The 18,945-nt window shown below is 47.5% G+C and overlaps 1 protein-coding gene across 4 annotated transcripts in view; it reads left to right on the plus strand.

The window, feature by feature from the left end:
* Nucleotides 1-2,820: 2,820 nt before the first annotated feature.
* LOC146182139 (uncharacterized) overlaps nucleotides 2,821-18,945 on the plus strand; it is a 96,632-nt gene continuing 80,507 nt past the window's right edge. For 2 of the 4 annotated variants that reach the window (XM_084577152.1, XM_084577153.1), the window contains exon 1: nucleotides 2,823-2,998. In XM_084577152.1, coding sequence (XP_084433278.1) covers nucleotides 2,858-2,998 — 141 coding nt within the window. In that variant the 5' untranslated portion in view covers nucleotides 2,823-2,857. Of the gene's footprint in view, nucleotides 2,999-18,945 lie in introns of all 4 variants that reach the window. The other 2 variants (XM_084577155.1, XM_084577154.1) reach the window with 2 other exon arrangements.

An 18,945-nucleotide genomic window follows, 5' to 3' on the forward strand; every position in this document is an offset into this window, starting at 1 on the left:
GCTTACTCGACCGAAATACACACTGATGCAAGCGGCGTATCTGAATGCTGTTCTTGCCCAACGGAAATCTGGATATTCAGAGTATGCCGTCGCGTACGCTAGTCGCACCCTCACCAAAGCAAAATCGAACTATTCTGTGACCAAAAAGAGTGTTTGGTCATCATCTCCGTTTGTCCTTATTGACGGTCACCCATTCTACGTCGCTACAGATCACGCACTCTGTTGGCTGTCCTCTATCAAAGATCTCTCTGGCCGCCTCGCCCGCTGGGCTTTACGTCTTCAGAAGTACGACATGATCGATATCCACGTTATATATCGATCTGGACGGAAACACAGCGACGCTGATGCCCTTTCCCGTTCGCCGCTTCGAAACTATTCGACGGCTGGCTTACCTGCGCCTACGATATGTCGCCGTTTCAACATGCGATCTGAGCAGCTGAACGATCTGTGGGATCCTCACTCTTAGCATTCCTGTCTACGCCCGCAGCGACGTCTCCGCCCCGTGTACGTCGTCGTCAAGCACGCACCATTTCGCCATTCGTGATGTACTTTTATACTGCCGCAATTACCACCCTACGGGGCGAAAGTGGCTGCTCGTGATACCCCGACACCTCCGTGCTGTCATCTGCGCCTATTTCCACGCAGATCCTCAATGCGGTCACGCAGGTGTATTGAAAACGTGTGCTAGACTACATATGCGATATTACTGCGTGACATGTGCCGCTTCTTTCGTCAATACATCCGATCGTGTACCGCCTGTTAACGTCAGAAGAATCCACCCCACCAGTCAGTCGCTCCGTTGCAGCCATTGCCTTGCCCCAGCCGTCATTTTGGCAGTGTCGGCATCGATCTCTATAGCCCGCTTCCGACCAACAATCTCTGGGTCTTCGTCGCAGTTGACCACCTAACACGTTACGTGGCAACATATCAGTCTTGCAATCTGCCACCGTACAGGGTGTTGCTTCATTCATCCTGCATCGCCTGTTTCTTCGTCGTGGCGCAAGAAACGTCAGTGACCGTGGAAGTGTGTTTCTTTCCGGCACCTCCTTAAGCAGTGCCAGATCATTCACCGGTGTACCACAGCTTATCACCCCTAAACGAACGGCACGACTAATATTTTTACCCGCACTCTTAGTGGCATGCTATCCATGTAAGTTGATACCGCTCACTCCAATTGGGACCAGTTAGTGCTGCCTTCGTCACGTACGCCTACAATACGGCTACGCAGATCCCGACTGGGTTCTCCCCGTTCTTTCTTTTATACGGTCGCGAACCTACGTCCACCATGGATACCATTCTGCCCTACCGCACCGACGATTCAGAGAACACTCTACTGCCTGAAGCACGCACGTATGCCAATGAATGCCGGCAATTGGAGCGCTGCTTCCCCACGGAGAACCAGGCTCACCAAAAGAATAGTCGGGACCCTTCAAATCCAACGCCTTCATATCCCTCCAGTGCACTTGTTTGGCTTTGTGTGCCTTCCTCCGCTGTCAGCCTCTCAACTGAACTCCTTTCTGATTATCACGGACCTTACCGCATTCTAGAACAATCTTCTCCCGTGAATTACATAGTAGAGCCCCTAGACCTATCTCCAGACCATCGTCGCCGCGGCGCGTATTGCCATTCCCCACCGCCTCAAGTCCTATTATGATCCGCCCCCCGTGTCCTCACCATGGGTCACCAGGATGGCTCCTTTTTCGGCCGTGAGGAGGGGGGGGGGGGGGGTTCTTCCATTAGGATGATGCCAGCTTTGCAGTAAGAGAAATGTTTACTTATGAGAGCAATCACTGAATTGGTTTTGAGAGCGAAGTTCCCATTGAAGCAGCAGGCGAGAATGATAGCGAACTGAGATCTGAATCAAGGAGAGAGGACTATACAAAGGTGCCAAAGATTCACTCCCTTACTCGAAGAGAAAATATTTTAGCGTTGTTAGTGCAGGCGAATGTGCTAAATACCAATGCTTATGGAGCGGAGTAAGTGCAAGTAAGTCTCTGCGTCAAGTTCTGCAGCAGCCCGACTCTGAAGATGTGCGCTTGACTGACGGATGACAACATTCAATGTATTCGTTGCCGTGTTTGTGGGAAGTGCACCTTTGCAGGGATCAGCAGATGAAAGCTTTGAAGCCGAGGTTATCCTCATCTTCCGGTCAACACTGATCATCACTGCGTGAACCGAAGCGTTAGCTGAATTTCAGAGTATAGAGACACGGTCTCTGGCCTTGCACTTTTTTAATGGTAATCATATCCCACTGAGTTCTACAGCCCTTGCTTGTACTACACAATGCAGGGATTCCATTCACAAGATTATTCCGGGGCGCAGTCTAAACCCACGGGAAAAATATATTAAGTTTCACTTGTAATTTATCCGGTCAACAAGCGGTATACCACCACACATAGTTTTTGAGAGGACACATGTCTATACATGACTGCAGTTCGCAGCCTTCCTTTCAGAGTTGTCTGCTTCCTCCACACGAGGCGAGAAGCGACACCATTGACCACGACAGTGTCTCTGTGGGTTGGTTGCCGCCGGCTACCATTGACACCACCATTAAGTGGCCACATGCGCCGGGCTTCCTGACAACGGTTCTTTCATAGGAATTCTTTGCACTCTTTCATTGTGCATACGCCCGTCATCGCGTCGCTACGACGCGACACAATTGTATATATCGGTCAGAGGACGGAGGCGGATCCGGCAGACACCCAGCTGGAAGCGAGCGGGACGAACGCCGGCCACCGCTGGACAGAATCGTCCATCCGGATGTGACGTTTCCTGACGTCACGTCCAGCTGACGGTGGAGAGAGCGCTTCCCGCGGTCGGGAAGGTAAATGATGCGACTGGCGCATGCGCTACGCTTATGAACAGAAGTGGAGGATACCATGAGGTGCGTTTGCGCGAAGGCGGGATTCTGAGTCACGAGGGACGAAACGGTTCTGGGCGCCCGGCGGAGTCTGCCTTTGGCACAGCATTCTTCTTGGAGTTCGTCTCAGCCGCTGAGGTACGTAGCGCTGTCTCTGATAACGTTCAGGTTTTGGCGAGCAGTTGCCGCCAAGTCAATGCTGAGAGTTAAAAGTACAAACAAGGTTTCTATCTGAGCAGACAGATATATTACGTCTGTTCGCGATTAGATGGTCGCGTGGTATAGGCAGTGCCGTAGAGGACTAACGAAGGGACTAGTATTGCAATGAAACTTTCTATTGCGCTGACTTGCGCCCGCAAAATGACTAAGCGATTCGGCGACGGCGATAACAGCAAGCGTGCACAGTACATTCGGCAGTGTCAATTTAAAGTCGCTGCAGAAACATCTAGATAAACCAGCCAGGGGATACCGGAAAGCCTAGAGAACATTACGGAAGCACTTGGGCTTGCCTGTGAACATTCCAGCCTAATCTCGGCGCATTTCTCACGACAAAGAAAGCGATAAAGGCGCGTTTCACGATGACGAGCATGAACGAAGAATACCAAATCGGTCCGTGCTCCACACAGTGACAAGGCCACATGCCGGCGGCTGCCAAAAAGCAACCAGGAAAGATTTGAATAGTTCGTGGCAGCCTTTCTGGACAGCACGTAATTTCATCAAAGTAGCATAAAGTTCCACAAACGACACGTGCACATGCCGTAAGGATCCGCCGTACACTTATTCAGGCAAGGCGAGTTTTGCGATTGATACCGAAATATCAAGTTTTCGGGCCTTTTACGGCGTACAGCAGGTTTATACAATCGCCGATCCGGAGCAGACCAGTGAGTCGGTAAAAGAGCCTAAGGTCTGTCTCAGCCAATAAGAATTCGTGGTTTGGATCAACGTCGTCCACTGAAGCATGCTTTTAGGTTCGCGGACCAAGCAAATGTATGTACTTCGGATCGCCGGTTGGTATTGATGATAAAGCCCCTTCGTTTGCAGACTAGAGTGCGTATGATTCACCCTCTCGTTCTATTGACGGTGACAATGCTGTTTCGGTGCACCGTGCCAACTTGCGGAGACTTATGCGAAGCGCGGATCCCCGGCCACCAGAGTCTACCGTTTGGAATGCGAGAGAGTTGGACGGCACCAGCGTTTGAAAGTAGGTCACGCGAGTTCACAAAACCGAATACCGGCCGGCGTACCGTGACTCGGCGAGGATGGGACTCAAAAATAAAGAGCGTCATCCTGTCTGTCGCAAACGGCGGCATAACTCGGCCTGCGTGTCCGTGCGGAGCGACCCTGGGGCCTGGACGCGATCCGTATGGCGCGGGAGAACATTATATGTCAATACCGTTGGTCGGAATCCCCACTGGTCACGCTTTGTGGTGAGGCAAATAGGAAGGGGGGCCGTCCGCTGCTGTTTCTGGCGGCAGATTTTGATGTCGCCGAGAGTTCTCGTTCTTGTAGCGCAAGCCCTGTGCCGAACATGGAGAGTCGCACTGACCGTTTCAACCGCTCATGCTGACGTCAAGACAAGGCGTTAACGGCCCGCTGTTGGCGTGGTTCAGTGAGACGGAATTAAGCGACGTAATGGCGCGATCTTGGAGCAAGTATCAGCACTTGGTGACCTGTGATATATCTTGCGTTTTTTTTTTTCTTCCTTTGCGCGTCATTAAACAAGATAAATAGGAACAAGAAAACGGGAGAGTGAGAAATGAGGCGCTCTCCCGCAGTTTCCCTGCTCATTCGAGGCGAGAAAACGATCAATGGAGTCGCTTATGATGTTAAGAAAAGTACGCTGCGTATATTTCGAAGAAGCATAGCAAAACAACAGACACGAAAAAAGCACGAATAATGAAAGGCAGAGCCGACCGTATATTCATTCATGGCCCACTGCAACTGGGTTCCGAATTCACTTCGAAGTATTGTTTGGAGCGTGCAGCTACGTGTGCTTAGTAAGTGAAAAAAAGCAAGCTATTGACTTCCTACATTTCTCACAAACTGCATAATTGATCTTGCCAATTATGATATGCTCATGTTCGTACAGTGGACGTTTGCGCGCCTTCTGGTGGACTATATTTTTTCGTTTCTGATAGGGAAGGCACGATAACACGTACGACCGACTATAGCATGCTTCGTTTACTTACGTTAATGTCTATATATTTATTCACGAAGTGGCACTAGTAAATTCCTGCTTACTGGAGCATTGTTTCGAAGTCTGAAAATACGATCACAACATGTAACTGCTTTTTCTGGATTTATATGACAGTTCATTTCAAGGTACGGTGCATAGCTAAAACATGTTTGGAATAGGAAATGCATGCGCCGTTTGTGAAGGGTATACTTGCTCGCCTATGGTATGTAAGTAGATCGTGTACTTTCCTGTTCTAAACGATATGCTCAGAAAGTGAACCATCAGTAAAAAAGAAAAAAAGAAAAAAAAATCGCGGTTTGAAGCCAAAAATCACCTATTCCTGGACATCTGTGTTAAGCGATGGCAGTTTCCACCAACAACTATTCTGCTACTTTCCTTATAAAACGACAGAAACTTTAAGGAGGTACTCGGAACAGCATCACTAAAACCTTAAGCCCCACATCGACGAAGACTGCCTCCACAAAGCCTCATTTAGTGATTCAAAATGTTCATTGGTCATGGTCGAACTCCTAAGCTCAAGCTACCGATTCTGTGAATTTGTTTTTGCCATCATTAGCCAATTTGCTGGTTTATTAGTAAAATCATTTTTTTTTTCTATGCGAAAAGTTCGGATGTGGTGGATGGTCATAAGCGTTATTCGTTTAGGCGCAGATGATCGGACCGGAGATCTCAAGAAGAGTTGCCAGTAACTGAGTTTATGTTTGCCGCTCACTGTTATTTAACAAGTCTCGAGAGGAACCTCTCCTCAATGAATCCCTCCTGATGGCTTTCTAGTGGTTTTCGCCGATGTTATTATAAGCCACAAAGTGGCCCATTTTTACAATTTCTCAGTGCATTGACACCACCAGAAAGTTCAACTTCTGTACTCTGCAGTATGCAAAAAAATGCGTTTTTTTTTTTAAGAATAGGTTTCTCTTGTGAGAATATGATACGAAGAGGCCGCAGTTGCAAAATAGCATCGCCTATGAGGTCTGTGTTCCTATTGTGAAACTTGGCTCTCAGATAAAGAAGTAGAATCAGCAACCTGCAACATGAAACTGCAGCTTAATGAGAATACTATAGATGTGGATCAAATAATGTAGCTCGTAGCATTTTAGAGCATCTAGAAAGGTAGTTAAGAACATCCATCTGATCATGTGCTGCTGATTACAGCTCGAAGGGGACTCCCAGTCCAAGTTTTTAACACCCGGGCTAAAAGAAGTTGACAGCAGAAGAGGCTCTCTACGAAATACCTATTTACTCGTTATCTGGTCTTAAGACTCGATAACAATTTTCAGCCGTATGTCCAACTTTTGTCTCCCTAAATGTCCCATGTTACCCTCCTCACTTCCTTGTTTTGGAAAGTACTATGTAAGTCTATACACGTAGATTCCGTATTGTTTCGACTGTGTTTTAGTATGTAAAATGCCTATGCTCGAAATTGAGACACGCAAACAATCTGCACGGCTGGAGCCGCGACTGCTGCTAAGTCATGATGAAATTATATGTCGGAATGTCTGTTGCTGAAACATGTGTACCCACTCTTGGCACAGTCAGCTCTTCGGCGCACAAAATGCGCGAAACTATAAGGCGATTGTGCTTATGACAGGACCGAACACTCAGAGTTTGCGAGCTCCCTGAAAACATCGTTTCGATGTAAAACGTTTTCTCCCCCTCCTTGCCGATAATAACCGCTTTCAGCATTTTTCTCTGTACAACTCGGCAAAGAACATCGATTTCCCATAAAAAATAGGGACCGAAAAGTGTTTAGCAATTTTTCTTTCAAATAAATGGCGGAAAGCACACGCCCAATGTGCGAGTCAGTGTTATGGAGAAATCCTGCGAAAGAAGCAAACAAACTGAAAGAACAAAAGAAAGACACCCTCGTATTTTACGTCTTCAATTCTGCATTCATAGCAGACGATTATTGCAAATACTCTGGTTCATAACACCATTACAGCCGTTGGACATACGTAACACAAAGTACCGAATTGACTAAGATCGGTAAAAGGGTGTTTAATGCATAGTAACCATTGTTATCAGCATATGCAGCCGGACTATACCCATTGCAGGGCTAAGGCCTGACCCACATTCCTCCAGTTAAAACCCGGTCCTGGAAAGCTAATTCCTACAAATTGTTCGTAACGCTTATTTCAGTTATCCATGGTTAATAAATTGACAAATTTGACACAGAAGCCCACTTAAATATCACAAGAAAATATTAAAAAAATTGCATCGTATGATAAGTAAATGAGAAAGCGACGCTGTGTGCTTCGTGAACATTTATTTCACCAAAATCACGTTTCTTTTTAGGGGACCGTCGCTTACGAATAAATGCGGAATTCAGCGCGGCAAAAAAAAAAAAAAAAAAAAAAGTTCATGAACAGTTCTTTCATTGGCACGTCCTTTGTTGGGAAGCAGCCACATTTACAGCAGACATCCGCGTCCCGTTATCTAACTCGCGTAAAAAAAATAATCTGCGCGAGCGCCCCCGGAAGACCATCGTCTGATGGCTAAATAAATGCCAGCATCCAAGGCTTCGCAATGTCCGGAACTAAACTCAGTCTGCAGAGTCTAAGCCAGGGATACGCTGGCCGAATCGCTCTAAACTATGTAGCACATCGTGCGAGTCACGTCTACCCACGGTCCAATTAGCGGAACGTCCGTGGCGCATGCTTCGACTCTTCTCAAGGTCATCGTCTTAGTACAACGGTCAAGCGGCCGGCTACCCTTTGAGCTCTAACCTTTTCGGTACCGGACGTTTGCTTTTTGCCGCAGTTCAAAGAGATCTCTATTGTGAGATCTCTACGTGCTTTCACATTCCTCTCGTGAGGATGCTTTAGAAACAGGCGCGAGGACAGACTTTCCTTTTTTTGTTACTTTCTTTCGACCAGGTCGCACCTAGTGCACGCTCTCTGGTGGTGTACACCTGAGCAGTGTTGCCAACCGTTACTCGGAACAGTGAGAGTGCTCGGGCAGATGTGTGTATCCCAACTGAGCGGTAGCCGAGCGAGAGAGAGCGGAGTTCTGTTTTGCGTTTTGTGTCTTCGCTTGTCGCCGGTGGCCCGACACGCACAGACCGTGCTGTGGAGAGGAAATGCTATGTGGGTCGCTCTCGTTCTTCCATAATCAGGCGCGCTACCAAAACACTACGAGAGCGGGAGCGCGCCGCTGGTCAGCTCTTATTCAAATGACCCGTGCGCGCCAGCCTTGCGCGGTTTTCACTTTGTGCGTGCCTGGGGGCGTGGTTCCCACTCTCTTCATCCGGATTAAGAGAGAGGAAAGAGACTCTCTCTTTCTGCAATCTCCTCCTGTTCTGTGTGGCCGCACTTTCCTGGCTCGTTTTGCACCGGTTAATAGTAGTTTGGCAGCTAACTGTAACGAAACGTTATCTGCCTTCACTGCCGGAACTAAATCCGCACGCCCCCTATGCTTAGAGCGTCGGGGTTGTCGGGTCTCACGGTTTTCTGTACGGAAGATCTCTTTTTTCTTTTTCCAACACAGAAAGCATTTGGATTTCACTGTGACAAGTGCTTTTGTCTACTACGAGCGGAAGTTTACGTATCCGGGCTGCTGTTGATGACGATGTCCTTGGACTGACGGTGATGGTAACGAACCTTTAAATCAGCCTACACATGAATTTGAAGGGGTAAGAATAAAGTCATAAAAATGAGGGCTGTAGGAATCGAAGGTCCATCTAAGGGTTCAAAAAATTATGAGAAACTTTATGCTTTCAATCCCAACTTTTAAAGGGAATGGCTGGATGCCTACTGAACTAAATGCTGTTGGCGAAGCTCCTAACTCGAAAAGCATACTTGATGCTGTTGCATTCAAGGAGAGAGTGGTCCTATTAGGTTGCTTGCTACCTAAAGCACTTCAGGAGTAAATATACGAGTGAGTCGGATATAAAATGCCCTATAAAGAAGATTACAAGAGGAGAGGGTGAGGAAGAAAAGCCCTTCAAAACTATAGGAGACACTTAAGCTCCGTCTTTAAGGGTATAAAGCGATAGCTTAGGCTACCGGCTAGCCCACGTATAAAGCTTGCCTTTTTAATCCAGCCGTATGAACATGTCTTCGTTGCCTAGGACCTTTTCAGTAATTCCGCCGCGCCACCGAGCGGCCGCGCAAAGCCCCCTGGGAAAGCGGAGCACCGCCGCGCTCACCTCATTCCGACTCTGTCGGTTATCGGGCGAACTTTTCTCTGCTATGTCGGCTTCCTTGCTGCGCCGCTGCTTCCCGCTGTTTTCTTCTAATTACATTGTGTCCACCATTGAGCAGCTCGTTGCCATGGTTACGGTGCGCCCGCTGTGGCGGCTGGTGACCTTGGCCATGTAGTGAAGCTTTCGCTTCAAAAGTCTCGAAAAAATTGCGTAATGACTAGCAGTTAACCATCAGAACAATCCAGGGCTTGCTGCATTTTGCAAGGAAGCACGAACAACGCGCACGAGAAGACGCATGACGGCAGGAAGCAGCGGCACAGCACGCCAACACGCTTGCCAGCCAGCAGTCGAAGCGGGTGACGATCTCCCATCATGCCTTGCGCGGATCCGCCAGGGGTTGGCACGGCGCTGCAATTTGCGGAAAGGAATGCAGTGGTCCTGGCTATAGTGAACTAGAATATTCATATAGTGGCGCGAACGGAGGCGCGCGCCAGCGGAACGGCTGAAGCAAAACGACTCGCCTATCGCAAGGGGCGCTGCCGCGCCTTTCACTAGCCCCGCACCGCTGCCTCCGTGCTGCTGAGGTACAGTGGCTAGAATACTGAAGTGTGATTACCGCCAAGCGGCGCCTACCTCTGTGCTACTGAGGTACAGCTGAGAGCAGTCGGAACGGCTGTCGGACCACGTGCTCCAGACGGTCACTCTGCGTTTCGGTGTGGCTAGACGCGGCCTGCGGACTCGGTCTGCGGACAGAAATCTCTGATCATAGCGAAGTAATGCTCTCACATTAGTAAATCGTCTCTTGTGTGCTGTCGGTCTGATTGTAGTGCTATGTAGTCCGTACTGAGTGGCACGATCTCGAATAGGAAGACGGACACTCATTGCTTTGCCGGGCTGTCGAAGCGGTTACGCGGGCGCTCGTACAGCGTCTTTGTTCGCCGCTCCTAGGGATCCTAGGGACGATGACCTCGGGAAAAGGTGGGAGCGCAATCTTCATAGGGAGGACAAACCACTGACAGAATCTTCAGCCTGGCAACGTCATGCATACGCTGAAAGTAAGACTTGCCAGAAATGGGTTGGGAATATTTTCAATCCTAGGTAAAAGGGAATCAAATGTGTTTCAGAGGCCGCTGAGCCATTTCAGAAAAAAAAAAAAAAAAATCAGTATATGTACATGAGCGAAGGTGCGCGGATATATGAATCGCATGTGCACGTTCCCCATATGCGCAGGTATAGTGAACTAGAATACTGTCCGCATGTAAACAAATTTAGCGTGAGAGGTGCATGTAAATAACTGACATCCAGCAACAAATCAAACATTTCGCACCGCCCCTTCTTGGTAGCAAACAACACAGAACGACGCAATTTTTCACCACTGCTCAGAAAGCCAAGGTACGAAAAAAAAAAAAAAAAGCTTAGATATTTACACTGAAGCTAGTTAAAGTAGCTGCATGCAGGATTTTTACTAAAGAAGCATTAACGCACTACAATGGGGCAACGACACAGAGAAACACGCACAAGTGTCTCAAACAGCATCAATGCCGCCGCTAGAAGAAGTTGCAGTGGCTCCATCTCGTGGCTTCTATGCCAAGGAGCACGCCTGCACCTCTCCGTTCGCGCCACTAGGAGGCTGATTCTGCCATCACCCTCTCACGTGAAAGGAGAGGTCCGTGTTGGCAGCTCCTGCCGAACGTTGATCGGCGTGTCAGCTGCCAGCTGCTAGAGTCACTCTACCAGCTACCGCCTGCCAGCGCCATGCTTGTGATTTTTCAATCACAATGCCAACGCCGACGCCGGATTTCCGGCAAACGGGACCTTTAACGCCATGACGTTAAAATGCTATAAATTCCGCAATGTGAAGATCGCACGTCGCCAAATAGCCTTTAGGCCTTGGTTACATTTCGATATGCTCAAAATCACGCCCTCAGAGACGCTGATCACGCAGATGCATTATTTGTGTACTTTTTCAATGAACAATATTGTATTGGACGCTTATGCATCCAGCGGGAAATATGATCAGTATACGCGTTTTTCGAGAAAAGCAAACTTTCTTACTTAATGACCTTGTTTCGTGGAATGCATTGAATGCGAGGTTAACGCCGAATCCGTGGAATGTCGATAAATATGCATTTAACTCGTAGGTGTTGCCTCCAAGGACGATATTTCTTGTCCGCTGTAGCGCCTCCGCCTTGGTGCCACCCGATGTACGAACCATCATTATGTTGGAAGTGTCTTTCACCGCTGCGAACATGTCGCCAAAATATCTGATTTTACACTCGTTCACAGGGGCTGAATGTACTCGCTGGATTTAAAGTCATTCACCCTGTGATTGTGGTTCATCGTTCAGAAAGTTATCTTGAATCCTCCCATGAGCTTCACGAAGACTCGCTTCCTTAGAGATGTCATCGGCTCGTTGGGTATGACGGCAGGGCTAACTACGAGACTATATATCGTCTACAGGAAGTTGGGCCTAGAGTCGTCGCCTCGTGGGTGTTCGCGACTCCGAGTCTCTTAACCGTCGCCTCTTCGTCTGTTTAGCTACGTTCCACTGGGACTCATTGATGGGATACTTGGGCTTAATTTTCTGCACCATGGCGTCTCTTCCTTTCGTTCCAAGCTCCATGGCTTGAGGCTGATTATGTGCTCTAGCTCGAGCTGCGATAGCTTGAGAGTCACGGGGGCGGCCATGCCGTCGGTGTGTCGAGCGGTGCCGGCTTCCCGCGGAGGCGTGTGCCGTGCTCGTCGTTATGGGTTAGCGCTGGGGCGGTTGCTACCAAGTCTCTTGAAATGGCAAAAAAAAAAAAAAAAAAAAAAAAAAAAAATCCACTCTCGGTCTTGCACTTGCTCTCTACGGAGTCCAGCCGAATTTAAAAAAAAAAAAAAAGAAAGAAAATAAGCGTTATCAAAGTTTTCACGGCCGGTCAAAAACATAGGTTTCTGCGGAATCCAGGCGGAACGTCCGCTCAGCTCCTGTGTGCGTTGAAAACCTTTCGCGATATGAAGAAAGCGCTTTTGCAAAGAAATTTGAGATATGCTTGTATGTACACTCGCCCAATTTTTTAACAATATCGTGCCTCTCTAACAGCAACATGTAAAATGCTTCACTCAGCTTTGCAGGTTCCTTATTCGTACAGGAATTTAACACACATGGCGTAGTAATGAATGGTCCTTTTACTATAATAACATGCAAGGGCGAGAGGTTTGCTTGAATCCGTCAGAATTAACTAAAAATCACCATCCTTTGCTGCGACAAAGAGCCAACTCAAGCAGCATATGCAGCAGTGGTTGTCATCCATTTCGCTTCATTTGGGTAAAGGATGAGTCTAAAACTCAAATTACCAGCGAAATATTTTGGGAAGTTATTTTAGAGCAGATTCACCTCAAGAGCCCTTGCGATGTCTGTTGATTGTTTGTCTTCAGATCTCAACAGGCGGTGCGGATTTTAGGTTATTTCTGACTGAATCAGGCAAGTACCATGGTATTAGAAAAACAAGGACCCTATAAGCAGGACTTCGTGTGTTAAATTACAGCGTGAATTAGCAAGAGATGTAGCCGAGGGACTCATTACATATGTTACATTTAGCGGTGCGACACTTGAGGTCATTAAAATTTTGGAAGGGTGTACAGGCATGCATGCAGTCACAAAGCACTCTGTTTTTCTCACGAGCCACAGAGCTCGTGTCTCTTCTTTGTCTTCTTGTGAGAAATTCTCTTTGGATATTGTGACACTCTCATGACAGGTGACTCTCTTTTGCTCGGTGACACCGGCAACGCCACCAATGGCGATGCGGGACAACTGCCGAACGGGCGCATAAGAGCAGCTGTGACATGACAAACAGCTTACAGTGATTATGCCAGATGTCAGCATGGGTGAGATAGGTGACAGGGCCACATAGTGCCAACCCACTAAAAACGCTCGCTATGTCTTGCATCGCCATAGAATGCACTGGCTTCACCCATAGCAGGGCATGGAATGCATATATAGTGTCATGCATAAATAATTTGCGGCGGTTGAATTCGGCCCCATTCGGCCCTCTCTGGATACCGCTCGGTTACTTATATTTACAGCAAGCAGGGGCGGATTTATATGGGTCACTCTAGGAAAAAGCTTTTGGCGAGAGCTGTTCCATTTGAACCATGTATTTCCTAGACCCGAAAAAAAAAAAAAAAAAAAAAGCAGATTTGATCATGTTTTTCTCACGTAAAATTTGCAGCCGCTTCCTCAAATCCAACCCTGAAGTCTAGCGTCAAACTGCTTGTGTTCCTTAAATGACGATTAAAAAACAGGGCATAAGTGTTGCTGCTACTATTGTCAAATTCCGTTTTTGCGCTTTGTGGAGACATGGGAAGCTCTGCGACCAGTGAGAAAATAATAAAGTTTCGTTACTGTCCCTGCAGGTTCTTCGATCTATGGCGTCGAGAATTTTGAGCACGCTTCGTTTTAAAAAAAGTGCATATAGGAGTGAAATGAGTGTAGCGGTACATGGCGTCGGACAGCCGTCTCTCCCTCTCTGCTTCCTCCCGGCCACCAGAGATTCCCTCTCACCTACTCACCATAACTCGAGCTTGAAGCAGTGAACTCGAAAATTTGAATCAGCCTCACAAGGGCCCCTTGCGGTCGGAGTCGAACGCATATATCATGCGCTTTTAATTCACCGGTCACGTCACCACCGCAAGGCTCAGCTATTGTGCGCACCACGATGCCACCGCGCGCGTCGCCCTCTCAGTGGCGGACCGGAGCTCAACCCGGTTGGCGACAACCGGACGACCGGTGCTGTCGTTTTCATGTGGAAACGAAACGCATCGTACGTATGACCATAGGAGGCTATGGTACGACCGACGTTGGCCGAGGAAGGGGTGAACAGTGCGTGGCGAGGGAGAGAGGGGTTGAGGAGAGGGGGATACGCGGGGGTGCTGCCAGTGGTTTGTGCTCCGACCAGAAGCGTGGGAGAACGTTTCGCGACCGGAACTAGCAACGTTAAGCAGGGAAGACAAGGGAGAGAAAAAAAAATGATACAGAAAGAGGAAGGGAGGTGGGCAACGCATCGCGAAATTGAAAAGGCTCCTACACCGTTGTCACGCCGTAGAGTCCCTGCTGCTCGGACGTCTATTCTTATGCAGAAGAGCTCCTCTCGTGAGCCGTCCAGGGCAGGGCATGCACGCAACGAGAGGTCGCGGTTTTTTGGGCAGTGAAAGTCTGTCGGTGGTGCCGCTGGACGTTTCGGTGTCTAAATATGGCTGCCTCCGCTTTGAACTGATAACCATCGCAGGGGCTTCCTACTCGGGGCTCACTCTTCTTGTATATGCGTATGCGTGTCACTGTGGAGCTTTTCTCTACTGGGCAAAATTAACAGCGGTTTAATGGCGCTCTCGCGAATGAGCTGCAGCTGGCAACAGTGAGTCGTACACTGTCGGCGGGCATGGTTGGGCTTGAAAAAGATAATGGGAAACACTTTTTTTTTCTAGATGCCTTCAAGGACGTTGACCAGGAAAGATTTCCGGGTTTATTATTATTATTTTTTTTTGACAGTGTGCCAAGAAATGGAGAGCGTTAGAGTTTCGCATATTTTTTTCGCGTTTTACTCCTTTTTATTAGGATACATTTGAAAAAATCTCTATTTGGTGGTAATAAGCGCTGAAGACGACGAAGCAGCGAATAGAGAGATTTAGTTTACCGTGATCCGCGATCCGCCACCGTGGCTTTCTACCGCGCGTGGGCGGGGCGGTCAAGTTGATTGGTTCCGACGCGGCGGGTCTGTGTGCCGATGGATGGATGGAATATAGGAGAGTCCCCTTTGAAACGGGGTGGTAGCAGTAGCTATCATGCTCATTTTTCTCCCTATATCTTAATTATTGATTTAGAATGGTTAACTAAACCATCATTCCATTTATTAAATTTTTGTTCCTACATTACTAACATTATGTCACATCTCTGCTTTTAAGCCACCAATCTTCCAGTCGTTTTTTGCTAGTTTCCACCGCCGGTTTATTCACCCGGCCACTGTTATCTCTAAACCCCAGAGCTTCAGGAACAGTGATTGCGCCTGCATCAACTTCCGGATGGATACCATTACATTCGAGTATAATATGGTTAATTGTTTCACTGGAGTTACCACATACAGCACATGCGTCATCTCCATTGTTAAATTTCTTTTTGTAGCTGCGTGTCCTAATAAGGCACCTTGATCTAGCTTCAAAAAGTAGGGCACTGCCTCTTGAGTTATCAAAGAAATCTTCCTTCCTGATCTGCATTTTCCACTTTCGGTATAATTCCACAATGTTTCTTTTCCATTGAATTTATTCAATTTTTACCTTCTGTGTTTTTCACCTGTTGCTTCATTCTCTTTATTTCTCCATCCTTGTGACTAGCATAGTTACTAGTTAGTTTCCTAGTTCTTTTCCTCCATTGTGAGTCAACGCTTTTTAAGTACAGGTATTTAAGTACTTTAGCTGCCCATCTGTTACTGTCCAATTTCCTCAGGCGTTTCCTCAGATGGCGCCGACATCCAGTATGTGCGCTATCTGTCGGCGTCAAGAGGTTTCTGGGCATGCGCAGTGGAACGCGCGGTGGCGGATCCCAGTAGCGGATCGCGGATCACGGTAAGCTAAAACTCTCTAATGTCGAGGGTCACCGTCCGTCCTGCGTACCCCTTACCTTCGGGCGGTCGTCTGCTGCTGTGCTTATCCCCTTGAACCGACACTAAATGGACCAATCTTCAAATGTAATTGTTTTGTCCTTCGTCGATACACGTGAAAATTTTCCAATTTGCTCATGTAATTAAGCACCTCTTAGACGTTCAAAGAAGCCATAATTAGCTGAATAGTGCGTGAATATTAAGGGGAGTGTGATTATTTTGACACAGTGTACAAAAAATGAGCAGACACAAATGCCATGATGCTTAAATAGAAGTACCGTTGCTAAATCTGTAGGAAGTATTCATACCAGAAAAATATGAACCCGGAGGTAGCGGTTAGTGAGCCCTCCCCTTCCTCTTGTGAAATAGTTGTTATTGATTTCGAAGTGGCTTAAGGACTGATCAAAAATTTGTGAACCGTGACCGCAATGGTAAATAGGCGATTCCACGAGAGATTAAATTGCCTAAATAAATAATATTTTTATATATATTTTGTTTTTGAATATACGAGGTGTCACACACACACACACACACACACACACAAAAAAAAAAAGACTGGTCCAATAAATTATTGTACTTACAGAATCACTTCTCTGTGACATTATCACCTTCAAAGTAGTCGCCAGTGAGGTCTTCGGAAGGCCCTTTAGAAGATTCTCCGTTTTTGCCTGAACCTCAACAACTGAAGTAAAATGGGTTTCCTTTAAGCGATATTTAACTTTCGGAAAAGAAAAAAAAAAAAAAAAAAAAAAGTCGCAGTTCAAAACATACACTTACGAGACACCAGGCCTTGTTTGCGAATTATTTCCTCCCCGACTAGAAGTCACACCTTCTTCATATCTTCCGAACTAATAGGCAGTTGCGCGATAATCAAGCTCACTGACTTTAATTCTCATATATCAAGAGCAAGCATAAGAAATCGTATCACGAATTTTGCATTTTTTACTGTATGAGTTCTTTAAAAAAAAAAAAAAAGTTACAAGAAAACACCATTCGTAATTTTGCTGAAAATTCTTCAAACGATGCTCAAGACAGGCAAGAACGGATATGAAAAGATATGTGTCTTTCGTTGGTTCAATATGCAAGATTTAAATGTTCAGACAAATTGCAGACCATCAATGCGAGTTTTAAATGTTTAGAAAAAAAGTGCAGACAATCAATGCGAAATTTAGAAGTTAAGGAATAAGTGCAGACCATCAGTGCAACATTTAATGTCTAGGAATAAGTGTTAACGACCAATTCGAGTTTGCAAGCTTTAGAAAAAAACAAAAACAAAAACGCAGATGACCAGAGCTACTGACGTCCCAGAATGAGCATTAGTGATATACCTCCGGTGGGTGTAGCCGTTGACCGTTTCAGATCATGTGGGTGGAGGGCGTGATCCAGTCCGTCAATCACTGTGTGGTAAGCCGTCCCCAACTTCAATCTCCCGATCGAATCCAACTATCACAGCAGGACATGCTACAACCCCTCTTCACTCTCCCGCACCCACCACAGCTCGCCTTCTTCGATCTCCTTGTCTCTTTCTCCAGTTTCATTCTTCCTCTCGCTTTCCCCTAAAAGTATAGTGAAGGGGATTCCGTCGACCCAATTCTCCACCTGCCACAAACAACACTTTAGGCGGAGGACGGCCGGACGGACAGACAGATTTTTCGAACATGCGAGGGCGCTGACGTACAGTGGCGCAGCGTCTTCTACTGAGGTTGCCTCCCCTAAAGCTACGCCATTCCGTACTAGGTTCCCACACGGGATTCTTGTGTAATCCGCTCGACAGATTTTTTTTTTTTTTCTCGTCCGAGTGAGGAGTATAGGAGGTATTCACGTGACGTCATCCGCTAGGGGCGCTAGCGGCCAGCGCAGAATTCGCCATACGCGTGGTCGTGCATGGGTCGTGTGTGTGGGCGCCGCACCCAGCCGCAGTATTCAACTCGTTCTGATCCGTGGGGTAAGCCTTTCGCGCCTTTACAGAATTTCTGCGTGCGCCAGCGAAAACCATGCAAGCGAGTGGATACACCCGTGGACTTCGTGGAACAAGAAAAACGACTGTCTGGACAAAATGTTTGACTTTGTGAAAACACCGGCTCGTACGACCGCGGTAACTTCGTCGAGGTGTGTCGTGTACTACAAGACCACTGATTCGCGTTGAATTCCCTGACATCGGTGCCTGCCACGTGAAGTGCGGTCTGAAGTTTTGCGACAGGTGAAGAAATTAAAACGTACTAAGCCACGAATGTGTTTTAAATTTTGGCAAGAAAGCGAGGCCAAGAGCCACACGTGCGTGAGGGTGTCGATGACCGGCGGGCCGTTTTTAGAGGTGAGCACATTGCGACGTGTCTGTTCGCTCAGCTAACGCTGTCACCTCCTCCGACTTGCAAGTAACAAGTTACAACTTTATCAAGCGTTATCGCTGTACATCGCGTTGTTGCGAACCTAGGTTCCATGGGTTATGTGCATTTCGAGCAGAGCTACGTAGCCGATACTAAATTTGTAAAACATGCTCTCTGGGTGGGCCGTTTATCCTGCGAGGACATGACAGTACTTTTTTTTCTCGACCTTCTGTCACCCAAATTAAGCAACTGCATTGATTCGCTTTACTGCTGGAACAGCGCCTGTGGAAGCTTCGGCAGTTTGCCGACTACCGCCACTAAAAGTGTATGTTTCGCTGCCATGCCAGCTTTGGAATTGGAGAATTTAATGCACTCGCTGTCTTTTCACGATGTGTTCTGCCTCAGTGGCAGCCAACAACGGGTTTAACGAGCTGCAAGTCGTTTTTCGCTAAATGGGTAACCGGCCACTTTTGCTGTCGAGCTGTTGCGCGGGTGATGCCTGGTGCAACACTGAACAGCGTGTTATGTCCCGGAGCATCAAAATATCGCTGCAAACTCCGTGCCCATAAAGGGCTCAACAAAGAAAAGTGTATGTGGACGTATTTACCAGCTTGATAAAACTTTGCGGATCACTTCCAATATACGGCGGGCACCTGACAGCGAACCTGAAACAGCGCGAGCCGGCGCGCGCCGATGCTACCGGACCTCCGACATGGCGGACGAGGCGGGACGATGCTCGCGCCATCTGGTAGTACGACCTCAGTGAATACCTCCTATATGCAGGC

This window comes from Amblyomma maculatum, chromosome 8 (genome assembly GCF_055883805.1).
Source record: "Amblyomma maculatum isolate TAMU_Amacu chromosome 8, ASM5588380v1, whole genome shotgun sequence".
Classification (NCBI taxonomy): domain Eukaryota; kingdom Metazoa; phylum Arthropoda; class Arachnida; order Ixodida; family Ixodidae; genus Amblyomma; species Amblyomma maculatum.